The sequence below is a fragment of the Arvicanthis niloticus genome, chromosome 14 (genome assembly GCF_011762505.2).
Source record: "Arvicanthis niloticus isolate mArvNil1 chromosome 14, mArvNil1.pat.X, whole genome shotgun sequence".
NCBI classification, from domain to species: domain Eukaryota; kingdom Metazoa; phylum Chordata; class Mammalia; order Rodentia; family Muridae; genus Arvicanthis; species Arvicanthis niloticus.
In genome coordinates, this window is record NC_047671.1 from 12070407 (window position 1) to 12092851 (window position 22445).

A 22445-nucleotide genomic window follows, 5' to 3' on the forward strand; every position below is an offset into this window, starting at 1 on the left:
CTCCAGCAAATGAGGAATAAGAAATCCTATCAGATTGTTTATAATTTTTTCTAGAATTTTGACAAATGAGGTCTAAAGATTTTTTTTTTTTTAAATTTAAAATTATTAGGTATGGTGCTGTATGCTCTTAGTGACCAGTCCTTGAGGGCTGAGGCATGTGAATGGCCAGTTGGAGGTTAGCCTGCACTACAGAGTGAGACCATGTCAGAACAGAATTAAAGGCGTCTTCAAAATACATCTCTGGGTTGTTTGATGGGTTACAGGTCCTATGTAGGTTTTATCTCTGGGCTGTTTGGTTACAGGTCCTATGTAGATTTTACGAAGCACAAGAATTGAATTGGATCAGTTAAACCCAGCCAAGTATGCTCCCTACCCTATGCCTTTCATAATACAGAAAAGTATATGGATTAATGCATGAAAATTGGTTTTTATTTTAATGCCTCAAAATTTTGAGCCATAATGACAGCTCTGTGGTGCTTATAAAAAGCATTGCAGTCTTACTACATGAAAAATTACCTTATGGAAAATTTTTATCCCCATTGTTATATATTATAAATGACTTCTCTAGTATACACTATTTTACACTGTAGTTGAAACATTTCTTCAACACCAGCCTGCTTTCTGTACTATACAGAAAGTTCTTGGGCTGGGGAGGTGACTCTATTGGTAAAATATGGCACAAAGCAAGAGGACCTGCTTTCTGGTCCCCGGCAGCTGTGTCTAACCCAGTGCTGGCAGATTCCTAAAGCTCACTGGCCACCAGTCCAGCTGAATTGATGATCCTTAGGTTCAGTGAAAGACTGTGTCTCGGGTGGCGGGGGTAAAGTAGAGAAGTAGTCAAGGAAGCCTGCTGAAGTTGTCTGCTGGCCTGCATGTGTGCACATGCCTATGTGAACATACATTAGCCCCGCCCCTCAGTTATTCCTTCCCTCCCTCCCTGTTTTCACTGTAAGGAAGAAAAAAGCCTCACTGTGTTTCATTCATTCACTTCCTGGCTACACAAATCATAGTGTGCACCATAATTTTTACAGGTTGTTCATATTTAAGTAGCCAGCAAACAGATCAGAGAGCAGATAGGCATTCTCCTGTGACTGCACTTGTGGTCTTGACTTCCCAGACCAGTCCTGCTGTGCTGATTGGTCCGTGATCCTGACTTCCAACAAATCCTAGTCACCGATGGCCTTGGAAGGTCATGTTAGCATCTTCTAATTCTAAAAGGTTACTCAGCTTGAATCTTTTAGAAAATGTTTGTTTTAGCTGTGTGTGTATGGTGGGGGGAGGTACAGGAATACATGTGCCATCAGAGGCCAGAGGTGTCAGATCCCTTGGAGCTGGAGTTAAACTTGTAAGCCACCCAGAGTGGGTGCTGGGAACTGAACTTGGATCCTGTGTAAGAGAAATAAGCCCTCTTAGCCCCCCAGCTTGAGTCTGAATAAATTAAGGGGTAATTTATTCTGTTTTGTGGTGGCTGGATTGTTGTGTAGAATTGATCATCCAAAACTTGCCTTCGAGAAGCTGGTTTGTTTCACTTTTGCCTTTGACATTTCTGAAGGGTAGAATGGCACCTTTCAGTGGGACTGTTCAGTTATGGTGGCTTTCTTTGGGAACTAGCCTTCTGGCTAGAACTGTGGAGAGTTAGGAAAGCTTTGGACCAGAGAGTTTTAAATTCTGAAGACAGACCCAGGGGTTAGGGCTTGATCTCTCATCCACTGTTCTTTTAGGTGCTCCAGTGTCCTAACTGTCCCTTGTCACATATGGTGACTGGACTGCTTGTCCACGGATGGTACAGCAGTGACTGTTTAAGTAGTTAAATCCATGTTCTCCTGGTCTTTGGCTGTTCACTCTTCAGTAGTAAATGCAGGTTTTAAGCCTTTCCTTCTTACTCCCTGCTCCTAAACCAAGTACTTGCCTAGAATCTGTTTGGATGTTTAATAAATACTCCTGGGACTAGGCCGCATTCCTCTGATCAGAAAAGTAGTACTTGAGCTGTCACTGCAGGACGGACACTAAGGCTGGATGGAGATGTGACTCTGCTGGAGTTGTGTACCTAAGCTGCATTCCATCCTCTTCTAGACAATACAGATTAAGTTCCATCCCTTTAAACCACTGCCCGTGATTCCTTAGGAAGGGTAGCAGTGGGGCTCTACACCCCTTAGTTCAGGGGTTCTAGGAATTCTGCCAAAGATGATGTTGACTGTCTTAGTGGCTACTTAGTCCCTACATTCTTACTAATTTTCTAGTTGGCTCTACTTTAATTAGAGTGCTGTGCTAATGGGTTTTGAAGTTTTAGAGAACATCATACTTTTAGATGGTTCATTTTACTTACATGCCTGTTCACTGATGTGAAGTAGGCTTGCCTCGACATTCTTGACCTGACACTTAAAATATTGCGACCAAAGTAAATCCTGTCACCTGCCTTAAGCCTGTTTCCAGCTGTAAAAACATGTTATTCCACCTCATAGGTTTTTTGGATTGTTCAGTGAGGTGTTATATATAAAACTGCTTAGGAAAGTTAGTAGTCCCTTTGTTTCTAGTCATCAAAAACAGGGTTTATAAATGTTAGCAGGACACCCTTAGCCTAAATTCTTTTACTTCCCAGACAGTTTTCCACTTTACAGACACTCAGTCTGTTTACCTAATGGTTGTAGGACTTGGGATTAGACATTATGCTGTATGGTCCTTCCTTTAATACTTTGACTAGCTAGCCTTTGCGTATATTGTGGCTGCTGGCTTAGTGGCTACTTGGTCCATTTCTGGACAGATTTTGTATCTCTGATTCTATAAGAAGTTTGGGTTCTGAGCCAGGTGTAGTAGCCCATGCCTGTATTCTAGCATTCAGGAGGATGAGGTAGGAGAATTAGTGTGAGTTCAAGTCCAGCTTATGGACCTAGTCAGTTCAGAGCCAATCTAGGGTATGGAAGAAAACCTTGTCCAAAAGAAGAAAACAAGCAAACAAACCCAAACCGTAAGCCTCGATTCTGCCATCTGCCATGGCCCCAGTGGCTCTGCTCTTCCATGCTTCTCTTCGTTGTTGGCATGCTAACCTTTGAAAGAATGTGGACGTGCTTTTGGGAGGTGTATGTTTTAAAAGCAGGGTTTCCCCCAATCATTATTATTACTATGTGTATGATATGTAGTGACTGCTGAACTCTGGTTGTCGCTGCACACATGAGTTACATGGGGACAGTCAGTAATTGCTGACGTTGGGTTAGAGCTCCAGTCTGCCTTTCTCCTATTTCAGTTGAGACTTCTTCTGTGCTTCCTCTGGGGAGGCTCTGGTTTTATTTGACTAGAATATGAAATTCATGATGCTAGTGTTTCTGAAGTAGTTTTTTCCTGGTGAACTCATGTGACTGACCAGCAGAGTATTTCTTCCTTCCAGTTTGCTGTAAACTGAGGGCTTCAGCCTTGCGTCTTTCACTGAGCCTCAGTGTGAGACACACAGATCTTTTTATGCAAGGTGTAGTTCCCACACAGTCTTAGAAATCTAATCTGTAAAGTGATGTTACTCTCACTTTAAAAGATATGGTTATTTAATTGTGTTACAGAACTGTTTTTCAGGCTGATTTTACCCATTTTTCTTGTTGTCTCAACTAGTTGTTCATTCTGTTGAGAATTTCTATTTTCCTATCATAGGAATCCCAGAGATTTAAGTGAGTCCAGAGAAAGTCATCTTCCCTGTTGTCAGTAACTGACTGGAGCACAAGTCACAAGCTGACTTGAGCCTCAGTCTTTTAAAGGCTAAACTGAGAGGGAAGGGTGGGAGGGAGGAGACAGGCATGTCGAGAGGTGAGAAAAAGGCCTAGGTGGGCGATATGAACTTGTGTAATAGGGTTGGTAAAGTGTTGATCAGTACAACTAAAATGTCATTCTCATGGTAAAAGGTTAATGACTTCATTCTTCACACAATTACAGGTGTGTTCACCCCCGAGGAGGTGTGATCCAGAGCGTTTCTTCATGGAAGCACGGCTCTGGCGCGCAGTGTGTCGGCTCCCGGCCTACACAGTCATGGACTGCCGTGACTCCGCAGCAGACGTGGGCTTCACCGGCTGAGGTCGTCGACCTTACCTTGGATGAGGACAGCAGACGCAAATACCTACTGTAATGCAGTGTCACTGTTCCTCTGCACTGTTCCTTCCAGCTCCTCCTCCTGTGACATGGAAGTTCATTTCATGGCTTCAGCTTCTGAAGCTGTTTGTGGCATTTGTGGGATGGAAATTCATGGTAACTCCCCCTTTATTAAAATAATTCACTTAGGAAAATAACTTAGCACAGAGAAATAATTTTTTCTTTTCCTCAACAAGAATACGAGAATGGTGGATTTTATTAGACAGCTTCGTTTTGCTTGGTGATCCACCTTGAGGTCACCCTTCATTTAGAGTAATATTTTACTTACTAGGCAAAGTGGATTTCAGGTTTTGAATCTTATATTTATTTTTCTGTATAATGAAATTAATATCAAGATGTGACCACTCTCTGTCTGCGTCACTGTCACTCCTGGTCTTGGGCATTTGCACACAGATCAGTCAGGTCCTCATTGGCGCCTGGTAGGGCATGGACATTTAGAAAACCCTTCCTTAGATGTGGAAGACAGAAGTATTATAAAATATATTTTTCCTTCAGCTTATTTCTTCTGCCTTCTTTCCTGACATAGCTTTTTGTCTGTTTGCCATAACACAAATATTTAAAATGTCCCCTTTTATTTCTAAATACTATTAAGGGGACTCAGTTGGCCTCTTTGTTGCAATAATTCATAATTCTTCGAGATTTTCTGGATACTGAGGAGTGCATTGAGAGATCGGTGGGAAATCTGTATCTCTCAGCTTTTTCCTCTGGGTTTATTCAAACAGTCAGCAGACGTGGGAATCTGTTCCTTGGGTAGGAAGACTGTAAAAGGCTGCATGGCATCTGAGTCTGTAGGCACTCGCAGATCTGGGTAGACGGCACCCTTCCTCACATCTGGTTGCTCCATAGAGGGTATGACCACTGTTTAACTGGACCCCAGGCTGTGTTTGGGTAGTTTTCTTCTCTGCCTTCTAAAAACATGTATACAAGAGAAATCAAAATATACCATAAGAAATCAGATGCAAAGCACATTGATAGTACTGTTACATCCTAACAGTATTTAAAACTATGAGTAAAGGGTGATAGAAACTTCAGGGAATTTAGGAAATGCCAGCAGAGGAATTTTGTGGCATCAGTTACTACCTTTTTTCCTATAGTATTGTAGTTACTAGTGAAGTACTTTTAAAAAGCAATACCTAGAATTAGAACACCATGTATTGTGCACAGGGGGAGTGAGGTAGGTAATATTGGCTCAGAAGACTTCACACATTACTGTCTGTCACTGTCTTCATTGTTAGTGCGGTGTGCTGTTGCTGTGTCCCTTTGTCTCCCTCCTCCAATGCCTTGGTTCTTCCTCATTCCAGGACGAGACCCCCCCCTTTTACTCAGTGCACACACATTGATCAAGGACCTACTCTGCACAAAGCACTGTGCAGGGTGATGTGTGGGGGCCCCGAGAGGAAGGAGACACAGCCTGCCTGCATGCTCCTGCATGGGTGTGCCTGGCTCCGTCTGCCTGGCCTTTCTTTTTCTTACATAGTGACAGGTTTATTCATTCTTGTTGTTGTTGCTTCAGTTCTTCTGTAGACTTCTTCTGTAGGATGTATTTGAGCATGTACTCACTAATCGTTTCTGGCAGTCTCTCTTTTGACCTGCCCTTCTCACCAACTTCTCATTTTCTCTTCAGTGTACACTATACTACTAACTAGGCTTTAAAATCACGACTCCAGTTACAGTACACCATTGGTCACTCTCACTTGGCCACAATCCTAGATAGAGACCAAAGACCCAGAGGCCAGAGCAAAGCAGAGCTTCTGAAAATTCACTGCTGATATATCTTTGGACTTTCACATCTTGCTTCAGGATTAATTTATTGAGTTTTACTGTTACACATTTTTTTTTTACTTGAATTAAAATACTCAACAAAGGAGAAACATAATTTCTGGTCTGTGTTTTCCAGAAAATCATTGGTAAGAGAATCCAGTGGAGGGTATGACTTGAAGTTTTTGCAGCTTATATCTCTCTCCCCAGTATCAGGGCACAGCCCCATTTGAAAGAATGTTTCTGCTTTACTTATTTCATGTTAATAATGTTTTGTTCAAGTGTATACAGCAGGTGGCTTCCCCTGACACTTTCTGTACTCTATGTAGCCGTCCTGTCTTTGGGTGCACTGCAGACTGGGACAGATGGAGTTGCAGCCAGGCTTTTTGCTGGCCTTTTATCTTAGGTTGCACACAGAGACTCCTGAGACATGACCCTGACTACTTGACTTGGTGCATCAGAACGGAGAGTTAGACATGAATATGCAGGGACGTGAAGGGATGCTTGAGGCGGTCTGCTCTCTAGCAAGTATGGGGCTTTCCCATCTAATAACTAATTAAGAGGGCAGTTGAACTCCTAGGTTATTGCTACATCCAGGAGACTGGAAATGTGGTTTCTGGCAAGGTATTAATCACATTCTGTGACATACAACTCTTATAACATTTGAAATTTCTTTAAAAGTATTGTTTCTTGATCAAACTTTTACATTTGGTACCATGAGTTCTTTATGCTTTGCCAAGATATTGTTTGAGGGATACAGTATGACCACAGATTGGTTTATGCCACAAATGTGATTAATTCCCTTCCCCTTCAATTTGAAGAACCAGAAGCAGAAACCTGGCTGCTTGAGACTATGGCGGCTGTATAACAGCAGTGGTTCTCAACCTGTGGGTCACGACCCCTTTGTGGGGATGTGAATGACTTTCACAGGGGTTGCAGCCTTAGGAAGACTGAGAACCACTGATGGAGACTAACTGGATGCTGTCAGTGGTGAGAGATCAACCCTAGCATGCGTTTGTCAGCACTGTTATGAGCATGGCCTGCCTGGTTTGCTAGTTCAGTCATTTATTCACCTACTGTTAGCAAATTAGCACCATGAGGAATTTAAGACAGATGTTGCCTGCCTCTTTTGTACTGTGTCACAAGGCTTGCAAAAGCCTGGGGCACAATTTAGTCTTAGTTTTGACTTATTTTTTTCTTTTTTTTTAAAAGGCAAAGAGCCAAGCCCCACTTCCTGTTCTCCCGTATGTGTGTGATGTGACTTCCATGTGTATATAAAATTATTGCACCCTAACCAAACTTCCTCAGACTGTGCACTGTTTGTTTAAAATAATCACGTCTTTTAGTTCAATGCTGTTGTATTTTTTCTTTTTATTTAAAACACTACTTATTCTCTAACAAATTTCAAAGGGTAGTGATCTTAAAAAAATCACTGGAAACTAGGAAATGTTTTTGTTGTTGCTTTGTTCTTTAAAGAGTGCAAAGGTCGTGGAATCTTTTGCTCTTCTTACTTTGAACATGAATTGTCAGCCATTGTATGGCTAGGAACCAGTGCACTTGGCGTTCACAGATCTGCTGTTGCTGGGACTGAGCGTGGACTTGATGCAGTGACGACAAATCATTGCGTAGAAGTAATGTTTCCCAAACGTGCAACTCAAGTTTGTAAAAGGAGATTTGGTTCTTTACATTATTATTTAGGTTTCGTTTCCATTTAGTATTTAATGGTCTTTGGAGAAAAAAAATAAACAGAGTGTTATATATATATTTTTTGGTGCAAGATAAGATTTTGTTTTTTGAAATAAGTCTGTAGCATAAAGGTTAAACTATTTTAAGATAAAATAAAAATAGAGTGTATTTAAACAATGATACTTTCTGAGAATTTTTTTTTTCTGCCTCAATTAATAAGTGTCTGGAACCTTTCCCAAGCTATCCTTTGAAGGTGAAACATGTTACATTTTGTTAACAGACCATTATAAGAAGCCTAGTTTTCTATTCCATATCTGTGTTCTATTTCCAAGATGTGTTACTCAGTAACCTGTGTCAGACCTAGGGGAGAAATGGTTTCATGGGAATAGGGGTTGGCTCCGTTGGTAAAGAACTTCCAAACCTAAGGACCTGGGTTCGATTTCCTGCACCCATGGAAAAAGCTGCTGGCACTCTCAGAGCGTGGTTGGCTCACACACTGGGAGATGTGAGACAAGAGGACTGATCCTGGAGCACAATGCCCAGACAGGCCAACTGTGTCTCCAGGAGGTGGATGTCACTCTTGAGGAGGACAGCCGAAGTAATCCTCCACGCCCCTCCCCGTACACACTTGGGTATGTGCCCCAGCGCATAAAAAGCCATAAAAGAAAAAAGAGAGACAGGTTTACGTTAGCTTGCCCATAGCCTGTATCTCTCTCTTCAGCTAGGGCCAATGACATTTTAGGCACAGTTGAAGGGACCTCTGCTCCAGGAACAAAATTCTATTCAGAACTAATCACTTTCCAGAGGGGCGGGGGTGGGGGGAGCATGCCAGGGTCTGACCACCATGACTGTATGTGATTGAACACTGTGTTTCATCAACCCCACACTCTTCCTAGTTTGGTTCTGCTCAGAGTTTTATTTGGTTACAAAAGCAGTAGAAGCCATAGGTGAACATGTCATGATTTTTATAAAGTGCATGAAGAATGGAGTTGAGGGAGAGACCTAGCTCCTAAATCCTCCTGTCTCTCAAGTCCAGAGTTTCTGAATCCAGGACTCAGTGATTCTGTTTACCAAGCAGGGGCCGTCTCCAGTTTGTTTGAAATGCCTTCTTCATACTGCCTTGTACTTGAAACCCAGATGTAGTAGCACCTACCAAGTTTGTGCTCACACAAACACTTCTTTGATTCTACAGGAGAAACTGTTTGCCGTTTGTAGAATAGTTACAAGCAAAGTAGTTAGTATGGGCCTAGTACTTGTCTCACTTGGCCTCCCTGCTTGAATCTTTGCTGGACTGCAGCTTGCCTGCCCATACAGTAGAGGTTCTCAACCTGTGGGTCACAGCCACCGCAGGGTCTGCACAGCAAAGGTGTACATCACTATTCGTAACAGTAGTAAAATTACAGTTATGAAGTAGCAACCAAGAACTTTATGGTTGGGGGTCACCACAGCATGAGGAACCATATGAAGGGTTACAGCATTGGGGAGGTTGAAAACCACTGCCTTGTTGGTTTGTTTATTACTGGAGACACCACTTCGCTGTAACTTCAATCTAAAAGGAAAAAAAATGACAGAGCAATCATCTCTCTCTCTGTAGATACGGTTATACATGTGGTGCACATACATACATTTTATTTTAGCTATGACCCTGCTCTGGAAGGAGCAGTCTTCTTAGATCTTGGTAAGTATGATTCTCTTCTCTGATGCCTGCCTCTCTCTCTCTCTCTCTCTCTCTCTCTCTCTCTCTCTCTCTCTCTCTCTCTCCCTCCCTCCTTCCCTCTGTCTTTTTCTCCCTCCCTCCTTCCCTCTCCCCTCTCTCTTCTCTTGAGAAGGGGTTTTACTATGTAGCCCTGGCTGGAACTCACTGTGTGTATCAGACTGGCCTCCAGCTATAGCGATCTTCCTGTTTCTGCCTCTCAAGTACTGGGATTAAAGGTGTGTGCTGTCATACTCAGATTCTTCATCACCACCACCACCACCACCACCACCACCACCACCACCATAATCAGAAATGTAGGGGCTTAAGAGATGGCTCAGTGGTTAAGAGTCCTGGCTATTTTTGCCAAGGACTCAAGTTCAATTCCCAGCATCCACATTGCAGTCTGTAACTGCCTATAATTCCAGGCGTAGGGGATATGATATCCTCTTCTGACGTCTGGGGGTACCAGACACAGATACACATAAAATAAGTCTGACTTGTAAAATGTTTATATCCCCTCCCTTTCTTTCTTGATGCCCACATGCACCCTGTTCCCACTCATGCATTGAGGTCAGAAAACAGCATCATCATGTGGGTACCACTTGCGGGTACCAGGGTCAATCTGATACATAGGATTAGGGAGGTCCCTGGGCTACTGTGGACCGTTTGCTCGGAGAACGAGAGCAGTGAGTCAGAAGTGCTAAGGATGAGCCTGAACATTAGACACAGGAAACGCCTGCTCCCCCGGACAGACGCTGTGGTGCTTTGGTCCTGTCCCACCTCAGCTCTGCCTTCCAGGTTGATGGGGCTTTTTGTTTTGTTTTGTTTTGTTTTATTTTGTTTTTTCGAGACAGGGTTTCTCTGTGTAGTCCTGGCTGTCCTGGAGCTCACTCTGTAGACCAGGCTGGCCTCGAACTCAGAAATCTGCCTGCCTCTGCCTCCCAAGTGCTGGGATTAAAGGCGTGCGCCACCACGCCCAGCCGGTTGATGGGGCTTTACGCAGAGATCCCTGTGTGTGATGGGGATCCATGCTTTCTCTCTGCTGGGCCTTGGTGTTGCATTTGATGGGTATGTGAAGGGTGGTCACGTATCCAGTGACTAAAAGTCAACTCTGCAAAGAGTATGGCACAGTGGCTGATGGGATCTAGCCTTGCCATGCTGCGTGGTAGCACACCTACTTGTTAGTTTTATCTATGTAACTTCCTACTCTCTGCTGAGAGAGAGAAGCTTGTGGTACCCTCTACCCTTGTGCTGTGGTAACTGACACCTTAGAGGAGTTAGACCTGCTCCTTTCAGGTAACACTTTAGTCTTAAGAGTGAGATGGTGAAGTAGATCTCCACTCTACCTGACTGTAAAGCAAGCGCATTTGACTTCAGGGTGGGTCATTATCCCATGGCAGAACTTGTCAGGCAGAGGTGGGTGAGTGATCTACAAAGACAGTGGATAGCTAGCCTCAGAAAACTGCATGCTACAGGGGCTTGCGATTTGTGTTTGCTTGTTTTAATTTCGAGAATACTTTTATTGGTTCTGCAAATGGGCTTTCTAGCTTTAAGGAGGTCTTGTCTCTAACAAAGCTGTTTGCGGATAAGATTCAGGAGCACTGTAGGCTTTCCGGGTTCAAGCTGCTTCCTCAGAAAGCTGCTCAAAGGACTGCAGTGTGCTCTTGCTGAAGTTTTCTGAAGGTATTAGATAACCAGCACCCACATGGCCTTGACTGTGAACTCAGCTTTCAAAATTCTAAAAGAATGCTTGTTTCTCGATTCCCATGTGGGATAAGAAGTGTTAAAGATTGTTATAAATTTACAGATCAGAAGCAGAGCAGAGATGTGACAACAGATTCAGATTTACGCATCAGACTTATGTAGGACAACTTTGTGCTTTATGTGATTTTTTTTTAAAACCCTCTTTCTTTGGTTGGTGTTTCCCTTTGTTTCTGGTTTTAAAAAGATTTTATTTTATTTTATTTTTAATCATGTTTATGTGTGTGTGTCTGTGTGGGGTAAGTGCAGAGTGTCTGTGGGGGCCGAGGGTGGTCAGGTCCCGCAGGGTTGGAGTGACAGGCAGCCGTGAACTGGCTGACATGAGTGCTGTAGTCAGACTCTGGTCTCCTTGAGAGCAGAGCCCACTAGTGACCACTGAGCCATCTCTTCAGCCCCTCCTTAATTCTTTCTGCTACTGGCTTTATCTTCTTCCAGCCAGAGGAGAATGAGACATCTTTCTGAGTAGGTAAATGTTTGATTGGGCAAGTGGTCAGAGATTTGAACGTACATACCGAAACCACACAGCTAAGTACAAATCCAGGCTCAGGCTTGGATTGGCTCTGGAAACTTTCTGTAGGAGAGTCTGTAGTTAGGGATCCTGGAAACTCAGATGTCCTATAAGCAAGGAAAGTGCAAGCTGGGATGACTTTTTTTTTTTTTTTTTTTTTTTTCTGAGACAGGGTTTCTCTGTGTAGCCCTGGCTGTCCTGGAACTCACTCTGTAGACCAGGCTGGCCTCGAACTTAGAAATCTGCCTGCCTCTGCCTCCAAAGTGCTGGGATCAAAGGCGTGCGCCACCATCGCCCGGTAGGATGACTTTTTATAATGAGGAACGGATATATACTTTTTAAAGGAGACAGAACAGTAGCCATTTGTTTCCTGGCTTCTGGGAGCATAGTTTTCCTCAATAATTGGGGAAACTGGAATTATCTAGTAAAACTGAACACGTGTATACATCAGGGTCAAGTACCTTCTTGGGATGGTCCCTTTAGTCATGTCACCCTGTGGTTGTAATGTATAGAAGGAAGTCACAGAGACAGTTCACTGTCTATAAGCTGGTTTGTTGTTTCCAGAAGCCCAGGATCATTGGAAATAACTGGAGACAGCGCTGTTACACAGAGTCCTTGTATGTTGTGTATGGATGTCAGTCTTCACATGTACGTAGGGCCAGGAAATAAACTGTCTTTTTAAACCGTGGGTTATAGTTTTAAAGGAAGGAGGAAGACAAAGATCAGGATGAGAAGTGGAGAGCCATGGGTTTAAGGAGAACGTTCATGTGCTTAAAATGCTTGCCATTTTGAGCTATTTTGGCATGGATCCATGGAGATGCATTCAGCACTCTCCTAAGCCACTATGAAGATATGCAGAGGTGTACTTGTAGCTACAGCTACATGATTCTGTCTCAGTAGTGGGGATTAGAGAAAGAGCAAGATGCAAAAGATTAAATGATATCACTTTCCTTTTAAACTTAGAAAATGGAGCAGGGTGTTGGGAAGGGTTGCCATGTTCTGTCTGTGCCCTCGGGGTCTGAGATCTTCTTCTGTAGCTCACCTGCATACCACGATTCTTTGAGGAGACTCATGGGAGGCTGGATGTCCTGGAATCTGGAAATGATTCCCTGTACTCAGCCAGAACCCTTAGCGGTGTCCTGAAGGGCCTTGGCACGCACAGAGGAAGACAGACGTGGAGACAGTTCTAGCACCACAGGCAGATGGACCCCTTGGAAGAAGAATTGGAGAGGTCCGAGGCAAGAGAACAAAGGGATCTGGACAGGTAGGAGGGGTGATGTAGAGTCAGCTATAAACCTATCCTAATTGCAGACCATCTCAGAAAGTGCACGGGGACCATTTAAGTGTCTTAGCACCCCTTTGAGATAAAACTTCAGGAGCTACTGTTAAGAGGTCTGAGTGCAACTGTCTCTTTAGAAGCCCTTGGATGTGTCTGTTCCCTTTCCTGAGTCTGTCTTTTAACTCAAGTGTTTAGATCTATGTAAAGTCCCTTTTAAAAGATGGAGTAACACTGCATATTGATAAGGAGTACATATAAGTGCATGAGAAAAATGAACACCATATTTGGGGGTAAGGGTCATCTCTGGAGAGAGAAGTGTGACGGGGACACAGCCACCAGCTTTATTACTACAGTTTCTTAGCTTGGGTAATAAAAACAGAACAATGACAGTTTTGTTTGTTGAGACAGGGTTTCCCTGGGTAGCCCTGGCTGTCCTGGAACTCTGTCTGTAGACCAGGCTGGCCTCTAACTCAGAGATCTGCCTGGCTTTGCTTCTGCCTCCTGAGTGCTGGGATTAATGGCGGTTTGCCACCACAGCCCCAGCAGCAGAAGACAGTTTTGTTTTTCTGAAACAATGTTTCACCATGTAGTCTAGTTTGGCCTTGGACTTGATACTTTTTCTTTTCCTGTAGTAGGGTTCTAGGGTCTGTGCCAGCATTTAGTATCATTTCTGTATTAAATATTTATGATAGCACCAAGAGTTTTAAGTAGAATAAAAACCCTTTTCCGGCTTTCTTACTGTGACACTACAAACACATGTGTTCTGGAGCTGGTTTTTGTTAGCTGCTTGTAACACTTAGAGATATCACCAAGAGCACGGGCAACACGACTTTTTTTTTTTTTTTTTTTTTAATTTTTTCTGATAATTTTGCTTTGTTTAAATTCAAAGCTTTTGTTCCACCTGGGTATCCATCCCATGGGCAGTCACCAAAGGTAGACGCTGATGTGGATATCAGGAAGTGCATGCTGACAAGAGCCTGATATGGCTGTCTCCTTAGAGGTCTGCCAGAGTCTGACATATACAGAGGTGGATGCTCACAGCTAACCATTGAACTGATCACAGGGTTCCCAATGGAGGAGTGAGAGAGAAGACTGAAAGGGTTTGCGGCCCCATGGAAAGAGCAACAATACTAACCAACCAGAACTCCCAGGGTCTAAACCACCAGCCTGGGAGCACATAGGGAGGACCCATGACTCCAGCTGTATATGTAGGGGAGGATGGCCTTGTCGGGCATAGGTGGGAGAGGAGATCCTTGGTCCCATGAAGGCTGGATGCCCAGTGGTGGGGGGAATTTGAGGGTGGGGAGATGGGAGGGGGTGGGTGGGTTGGGACACATCCTCAAGAAGCAGGAGGAGGGGGGATGGGATGGGTAGTTCCTGGGTGGGTGGGGGAATGGGGTAAGGGGATAACATCTGAAATGTAAATAAAATATCTAATAATAATAAAAAAAAGAAATAGAGAAGGCTACTCACCCAACAGGAGAAAGTATTTAGAGGGTTCAGTCTTATGTCTGAATATACTCTTATGACTCAATTTAAAAACCATACACTTAGTACTTGGGAGACAGAGGCAGGTGGCTGTCTGTAAGTTACAGGCTAGCTTGGTGTACATTGCAAGCTCTAAGCCAGCCAGGGATATATAGACTGAAAGAAGAGAGAGGTGGGTAAAAGATCCGGATATGTCTACCTAAAAACCAGAAAAATATTCAGTAATTGCACAACAGTAATACCATCAGAGAGATGTCAGTCAAATGTGTGATAGAGAGTTCACCATCACTGCCCTCATGTCAGGTTGTTAGTTGCTTTTCTTATTCATTGTGACCAGAGACCTGAAGAAGCAGCTTAAGGGTGGCAAGGTGTCCGAGTTTGGATTTTATTGCTGTGAAGAGACACTGTGACCAAGGCAACTCTTAAAAAGGCAAACATTTACTTGGGGCTGGCTTACAGTTTCAGAGGTTCAGTCCGTTGTCATCATGGCAGCGAGCATGGCAGCGTGTTGGCAGATGTGGTGCTGGAGAAGGAGCTGAGAGTTCTAGCTGATCCGAAGGCAGCTGTGTGCCATACTAGGCATAGCTTCAATGTAGGAGACCTCTGAAGTCCACTTCTGCAGTGACACACTTCCTCCAACAAGGCCACACCTCCTAATAGTGCCCCTCCTCATGGGCCGAGCATTCAAACACACAAGGTCTGGGGGCCATACCTTGTCTTATCAGGGAGGGGAAGGCATAGCAGTAGGGGCATCTCAGTCTGTGGTGTTGCCTTGTGAAGCAGCAGCTTGTTTATACTGTGTCAGATCAGAACCAGAAGCCAGTGTAGCCTTTAAAGACCTTTGACTGTTTCCACCAAAGCTCTACAGTCTCCAGAACACCACAAGCCAGGAAACGGGTGCTCAAAACAAGAGCCTGCGGAGGATTCTTCTAGGTTCAAGCCACTGTAGAGGACTTACCAGTATCAAAGCATCCAGGGAAGATGACAGATTTAGAACCTGCCTCTCTCTGATGTGGATAAGAAGAGTCAGGATAACAAGGAGAGGAGGAGAGGAAACCACTGGGAGCCACAAAGGAGCTGAGCTGTGTAGGGAATAGCCTCTGAAAAGAAACAGGGCTCCACCCACACTGTGGGGATCAAGGAAGGCAGAACCCCATCTGAAAGACAATCCAGGCAGCACTGGAGAGAAGAGGAGAGTTGATGGGAGTCAGTCCTCTCTCTCTACTTCTAGCATGTGGTTTGAGAGGACTGAATTCAGCTCTTCAGATATTGACAGCAAACGCCTGCACTGCTGGGCCATCTCACCAGCTCCCCCCCACCTTCTGATTGTTTTGAGCCAGGATCTCTAGCTGAACCGGAAGCTCATTGATCAGCTTAGTGGCCACCCAGCAAACACCAGGGATCATCCTGTCTCCACCTCCCCAGCTCAGTTTTTTTTTTTTTTTTTTTTTAAAACATGGATGCTGCTGGGCATTGAACTCAGTTCAACGTACACCAATGGATGTTCAGATTGATACACAGAACCACAAGGAGTGGGAGGAAGCAAGGCAACATGGCTGCCAAAGGAGCTTATCTGCCATGTAAGAAAGGTCGAAGCCATAGTAGCACAGGTAACCAAGGAGCTGAGGGAGGGAGAACCGGCCGGCCTTCCCCAGGGGAGCACACGGCTTGATTGGTTATCCAGTAACAAATGGGCAGTCCTGAAAACATATACATAGATGTAACATATAGACTGAGCAGGTTGTACTTACATACTGAGGAACACACACACACACACACACACACACACACACACAGAGAGCACTACCACCACCACCACCAACAACAACAAAGGAAAAGAGGCCATGATCTGAGAAAGAACAGGGTGTTAGCTGTACATGGAAGGGATGGAAGGGGTTGGAGGGAGGAAAGGAAGTGGGAATCGATGTAATTATAATCACAAACTAGTAGAAAACAATGGCCTTAGAGTGAGCCATTGAGCCGTATGCTCCCATGAGTACTTTCTGCTTTGGTTCCTTCCTGACTCCCCTCAAAGATGGACAGTGACTTGAAAGTGTAAGTCAAAGAAACCCTTCCCAAGTTGCTTTTGGTCCTATGATCACAGCAACATAAGAGAAACTAGGACACATGTGACTGCACCTTCCAAGAACTAAAGGACATACTTAAGAAACCAAATCCAGAGGCAGAGGCAGGTGGAACTCTGTGAGTCTGAGGATAGCCCCTGGTCTACAAAAGACATCCAGGATAACCAGGGCTACACAGAAACCCTGTCTCAAAACAAACAAACAAACAAACAAACAAAACAGAAAAAAAAACTTAAAGCATAGAAATGTGTTCATGAAATTATAGAAGAAAACTTTGCAAATCTAAGACAGAGAAATGAAGCGGATTTCTGAGTTCGAGGCCAGCCTGGTCTACAGAGTGAGTTCCAGGATAGCCAGGACTACACAGAGAAACCCTGTCTTGAAAAAAATAAAATAAAATAAAATAAAATAAAATAAAATAAAATAAAATAAAACAAAACAGAGAAATGCACATACAAGAATGAGAGTCATTTAAAACCTTAAGTAGACATGGCCAGAGAAGAAGCTAGCCATGGCATGTTTAGTACAAGATGAGAAACAGCATTAAAAGACGCCATACTAAAACACCAACACACGTAGACAAACCCATCTGGATGTCAACAGGCTTCTTAACCCAAACTGTGAGAGCCAGGAAGCCATGCAGATCTCTTGCATCTCCTTGTGTGTCTTGTTTTCTTTCAGGGATGGATTCACTTTGGCCAGTGATTTGAAGGTATTGTCCACTCTGGGGAACACGTCCATCAGGAAACAGCCTTAAGTAGAAAGTAATGCCCAAAGTCCTTACCCCAACAGCCTACGTCCTCCAGCTTGGCCCTCCCTCCTAGTGTCCACAGCCTTCTATAAACCCCACCACCAACTTCTCGGAACCGAGTGTTTTGAACACAAGAGCTTGTTGGGGAAGAGTCACACAAAAGCATAACCTTCAGCTCAGGGTTCCTGTATGCGCCCACCCATGTCATAATACAAAAGGCGCTGAGTTCAACTTCAGAAGTCACCATTGTCTCAGACGTCCAACTGTTCAAAGGTTTATAGCTTTTAAGATCCGAGTCAGTCCCCCTGCCTTCCTGCCTCGTTCACAGTGCAATTGCAACCTTATTTGTTCAAGAGCTCCTGCTGTGAGCATCAGTCAAGCCTGGGCTTTGGTCTGTGAGCTCATATCACATACTGAGGACGAAGCAAACTCGCCCATGTGTGAGGCTGGAAACCAAAGGTCCATCATTACCACACTGCAGATTTTGGACCCTTCTGGCTGTCTCATAGTGTCTGCACTCTACTTGAGCTGACTGACCTCTAGCTTCTGGTTAATAATGTCGGTTAATCCCCAAGCATTAAGGATGTGAGGGAGAGATTAAGGAAGCAGAGTCTGGAATGCTTCACAGGTCTGTGAGTCATCTGTGCTCACGGACCTTGCTAATCCCCGTATCAAGGCAGTCTTTTAAACTGTGAATCCCTGCCAAAAAAAGAAATAAAGTTTTAAGTTATATATTTTGATTATACGGTAGTACAGACCAAATATTACCCTTCCGAGAAGGAATGTGGACAGCAAGGAGAGATCAAACAACAGCATAGCCAAAACTGAGTCAGGCAAACAAAACCTGGCAGCTCTATCTATACTCAACATCTGAGGCTCCTGTTGGCATCTACCGAGTTTCAGTGGACTCTATAACCTTAGCACTGTGACTCTGCCTCCTGTAGAACATGCGGCCTCTTTCTTGGCTGGCTCCACCATATGCCTGCACGGATGCTTGGGAGATGGTCTACATTCTTAGCACTTCTAGAATCCTGGTGTATTAGAACCGGAAGCTTCAGTTTACAGTTTCCTGAAGAGCCCAGTCAGGGGCTCCATGCTGGGAATTCAACTCAGGTGCACACTGCTAGTCCTGAACTGCTTTCCAGAACCCGGATGCAAGTCCCCGTGACCCTATAAGTCTTGTGGCTTGCATGACTTCAGAACCAGGACACCATGGATGATAAAGTCAAATCTCACTGCCGGGTCAGAATTTGCCTGCCCCTCTTTGAGCTGCAGTAGCCTCTGTCTGCCTGGGTGGCTGAGCCTGGAAAAATACTTCCCTAAGAGAACTTATCGAGCAAGAGAACTTTGAGACACACTGTTCAGGAACTCTCCTTTGAGATATATGCTTTTCCAGAGGGTTTTTGGTTTTATTCCTTCAAGTGGGGTCCTGCCGGTGTTGACATCATCTCTACTGTCCCAGTACAAAGTTTCTGGCCCGTCCTTAACTGCAACAGCCTCTTTGAACAGCTACAGCTTTGCCTGCACCAGCCTTGTCCCCAGTCTGTCTGAAGCTTTAATGGTGTTCACATTCCTTTCCCGGGAAAACTGTATTTTCCAGATCTTTCCCGCTTTCTGCTCCCTCTCTTTTGAAAGCTAGCTGAAGATAGTGAGCAACAGCCATGCCACAGCCTGGAAGTTTAGTCCGTTTAACCTCAGCCTTACTCAGAGTTTTCGGACATGGGCAGAGCACGCGCACGTTGTCAGAATGTCGCTGACAGTGGCGGCTGCTCCAGTTCCCTTTACAGTCTTTGTGCCTCCCTAAAACCCCACAAGCCTGGTGTCACTGTGCACCTCTGTTAGCCTTGTGACCTCCTCAACTCCCATCAGAAAAGCCCATTACTATCTGGGTATGGTATTCTAGAGCTTTCTTAGCCTGAAGCTTTCCCATTCTTCCCACAGACTCAAAGAGCTACAGCTAACAAGAACCCCGCTTCTTGGCATCAATATTTTGTGTGAGATACATTTCTCATCTCTGTGACCAGATGCTTAATGCGCACCTTAAGGATTGAAGGGACCGCACAGTGGACAAGAATGCAAGCAAGAAAGCAAGAGGACCTATGTTTGAATCTCTGGCACCAACATAGAAGTGGGAACATGCCTGTATGGTAACACCTGCAGCACTGTGGGGTGGAGGGGGACAGGCTTATCTCAGGAGGTTGCTGGCCGGCTGGCATAGCCCAAATGGTAAGGTTTGGGTCCAATGGGAGAACCTCTGTACTGGCTAGTTCTATGTCAAATTGACACAAGCTAGAGTTATCAGAGATGATGGACCCTCACTTGAGAAAATGCCTCCATAAGATGGGGCTGTAGGCAAACATGTAGGGGATTTTCTTAATTAGCAATGATGGGGAAGAGCCCATTGTACCAGGTGGTGTTGCCCCTGGGCTGCTGGTCCTGGGTTCTATAAGGACGAAAGCTGAACAAGCCATGGGAAGAAAGCCAGTAAGCAGCATCCTTCATGGCCTCTGAATCAGCGCCTGCATCCAGATGTCTGTCCTGCTTGATTTCCTGTCCTGACTTCCTCAATGATAAACAGCAGTGTAGAGGTGTAAGCCAAAGAAATCCTTTTCTCTCCAACTTGGTTTTTGGTCATGGTGTTTCTTCCCAGCCGTGGTGGTCCTTACTAGGATACCTCAAAAAACAAGGTGGAGAACAGTAAAGGAAGACACCTGTTGGTTTTTGTGCACTGTGTATTCAGATGCCTTTGTCTACACCCAGACATCCAGTTGCAGTCCAGACATAGCATCTCCGTTTCAGTGTTACGTAAAAATTGTTTTCTGTCACCTCTGACTGGTTAATAAAGAGCTGATCAGCCAATTAGCTGGGCAGAAGAGAATAGGGTGGGACTTCCAATCCCAGTGACAGGGTCCCAAAGGGAGTGGAGCAGGAGAAGAGAAGAAGGTGTGGAGGGACCAGGAGGAGAGAGAAGTCACCCTGAGAACACACTTGGACCAGAATGAGCCAGGGCAACACTCAGATACAGGTAAAAAGGACCATGCATCTGGGAAACAGGCAGCCTTAGAGGGTTAGAGTAACTCAGGACCTGGCCAGCCTAGTGCTTGCAGCTTGTTAATAAAAATATCAGTTCTCTGTGTCATCTATTTGGGGGATCAAAGGGGCTAGAGCTGGAGTACAAGCATTCCGCGGTTGCTTGGGAGCAAAGGGGGCGTAGAAACCTCCTCAAAGAAATACTATTACAGACACCTGATGTTCTCTGGCTTTTAAATGCATAAGTCTGGGCTTGCATGCATGCGTGTGGGTACACACACACACACACACACACACACACACACACTTTGAGAAATGGTCCATCACTGCAGGGTAGTCTGTGAGACTGTTTGCTGACACCTCAGTAGATCAGGAAACAAAGCAAGTCTGTATTTCAAGACCCAAAGGTAACTTCCAACCAAGATTGCTACATGCAGCAACATTATCTTTTAAATTCGATGAAAAGACTTAGATATTTCAAGAAAACCACTCACGAAAGCAATCCACACTTTCCACAGCAGCATCACAGGAGGCCGTTCTGAGGAGCACCCGTGGTTACTCACTAAAGACGACAAGGACTGACAACAGGACTGCAGTTTTAGTGATGGAAACAACAGGGTTCACTGTAACATTTTCACGTATAAAGATACTGGTGTTTGCTTTTATTTGTGAGATTGCAGGATCCCACTATCCTGCTGTCTTAGTGTGCTTTCTGTTGCTGTGATAAAACACCATGGCCAAAGACACCTTGAGGAGGAAAGGGTTTACTAGATATAACTACCATGTTATCCAACAATAGTACTTCTGGATATAAACCCAAAGGAGTCTAAGTACACCACTGCTCATCCATGTCGGTTGCTTCACTATTCCCCAAGCAGCCAAGATGCAGAGCTAACCTAGATGTCTTCAGCAGAAGAATAGATAAGAAAATATGTTTCTACACCATACAGTTTATTCGGCCATTTAGCAGAATAAAATGTCATTTGCAGGAAACTGGGCGGAACTTGTAGCCATCATGTTAAAGCAAAATGAGACAGACTCAGAAAACCAAATACTGTATATTTTCTGTTGTGAGGAAACATGTCACACACACACACACACACACACACACACACACACACACACACACACCCCTCTGTTAAGTGCACTTGTTGATTTTGCAAAGTCTTGGGTTCAGTCTACAGCACACACGGTAGCTCACAACTGTCTGTAACTCTGGTTCTCATGGATCTGATGCCCTCTTCTGGCCTCTGCGGGTACTGCATGCACATGAAGCATCTGTCTATCTACTATTTACCTACCTACTGCTCGAGTGAGTGCGTGTACATGCGTGTGCGCGTGTGTACTGAGAATACTCATACAATAAAATGAACAAAATCTTTTAAATGATAATTTAGAAATATACCAACTACCTTTGGAATTGAGGATAGTATATTTTGAGCTATTAATATCTTGGCATCACTAAATGACACACACATACATATATATATATATGTATATATATGTATATATATATATATATATATATATATATATATATATGAAGGGACTGTGTGAGCAGAGGAAGATGTTTCAAGGGAGAAGGAGGGGTAGGAGAACAAGAGAGCAATGCAAGGCCCCAAAGGATAAAATATGGCATTTTGATGTAAAAATCCAGATTTGATAATTATAAATGTGTACACATATATACATACATATGTGTGTATATGACATGAAGGCAGAAGGGCACCTATTTGGGGGAGGAGTGTGACCATCATCGAGTGCTGAGGACAGGCACAGTAGGTGCAACGTGAGTTCTTTTGTCAATGTGAGAAAGCTTGAGTTATCTGAGCAAAGGGGACCTCAATTGAGAAAATTGAGAAAATCCGTTCAGATGGGCTGTAAGTAGACAAGCCTGTAGGGCATTTTCTTGATTGGTGACTGATGTGGAAAGGCCAAGTCCATTCTGGGCAGTGCCATCCCTGGGAAGGTGGCCTTGGGTTATGTAAGGAATCAAACTGGGCAAGTGGGAGGAGCAAACTGGTGAGCAGCACTCCTCCATGGTCTCTGCCTCCTGCCTTGGGCTGTTGTCTTGGCTTCCCTTCATGGAGTGTGACTCAGGATGTGTAAACCATAATGAATCCCCTTATTCTTCCCACCAATAAAAAAAATTTACGTTTGTATTTAAGAGTCGGGTGACATTAAGTGTTGGAGAAATGGAGAAACTGGTCCTTATGTATTCCTGGTAGGAAAAATAAAATACTGGAGACCTTTTGAGAAACCTTTTCAACTGTCCC

General features: G+C 44.3%; 1 protein-coding gene across 7 annotated transcripts in view; it reads left to right on the forward strand.

Annotated features, from left to right (window-relative positions):
* The window catches only part of Ark2n (arkadia (RNF111) N-terminal like PKA signaling regulator 2N), an 81237-nt gene extending 73487 nt beyond the window's left edge, over positions 1 to 7750 (forward strand). For all 7 annotated transcript variants that reach the window (XM_034518247.2, XM_076912404.1, XM_076912405.1 and 4 more), the window contains one exon: positions 3916 to 7750. In XM_034518247.2, the coding sequence (XP_034374138.1) occupies positions 3916 to 4105 (190 nt within the window). In that variant the 3' untranslated portion in view covers positions 4106 to 7750. The remainder of the gene's footprint in view (positions 1 to 3915) is intronic.
* The last annotated feature ends 14695 nt before the right edge of the window (positions 7751 to 22445 follow it).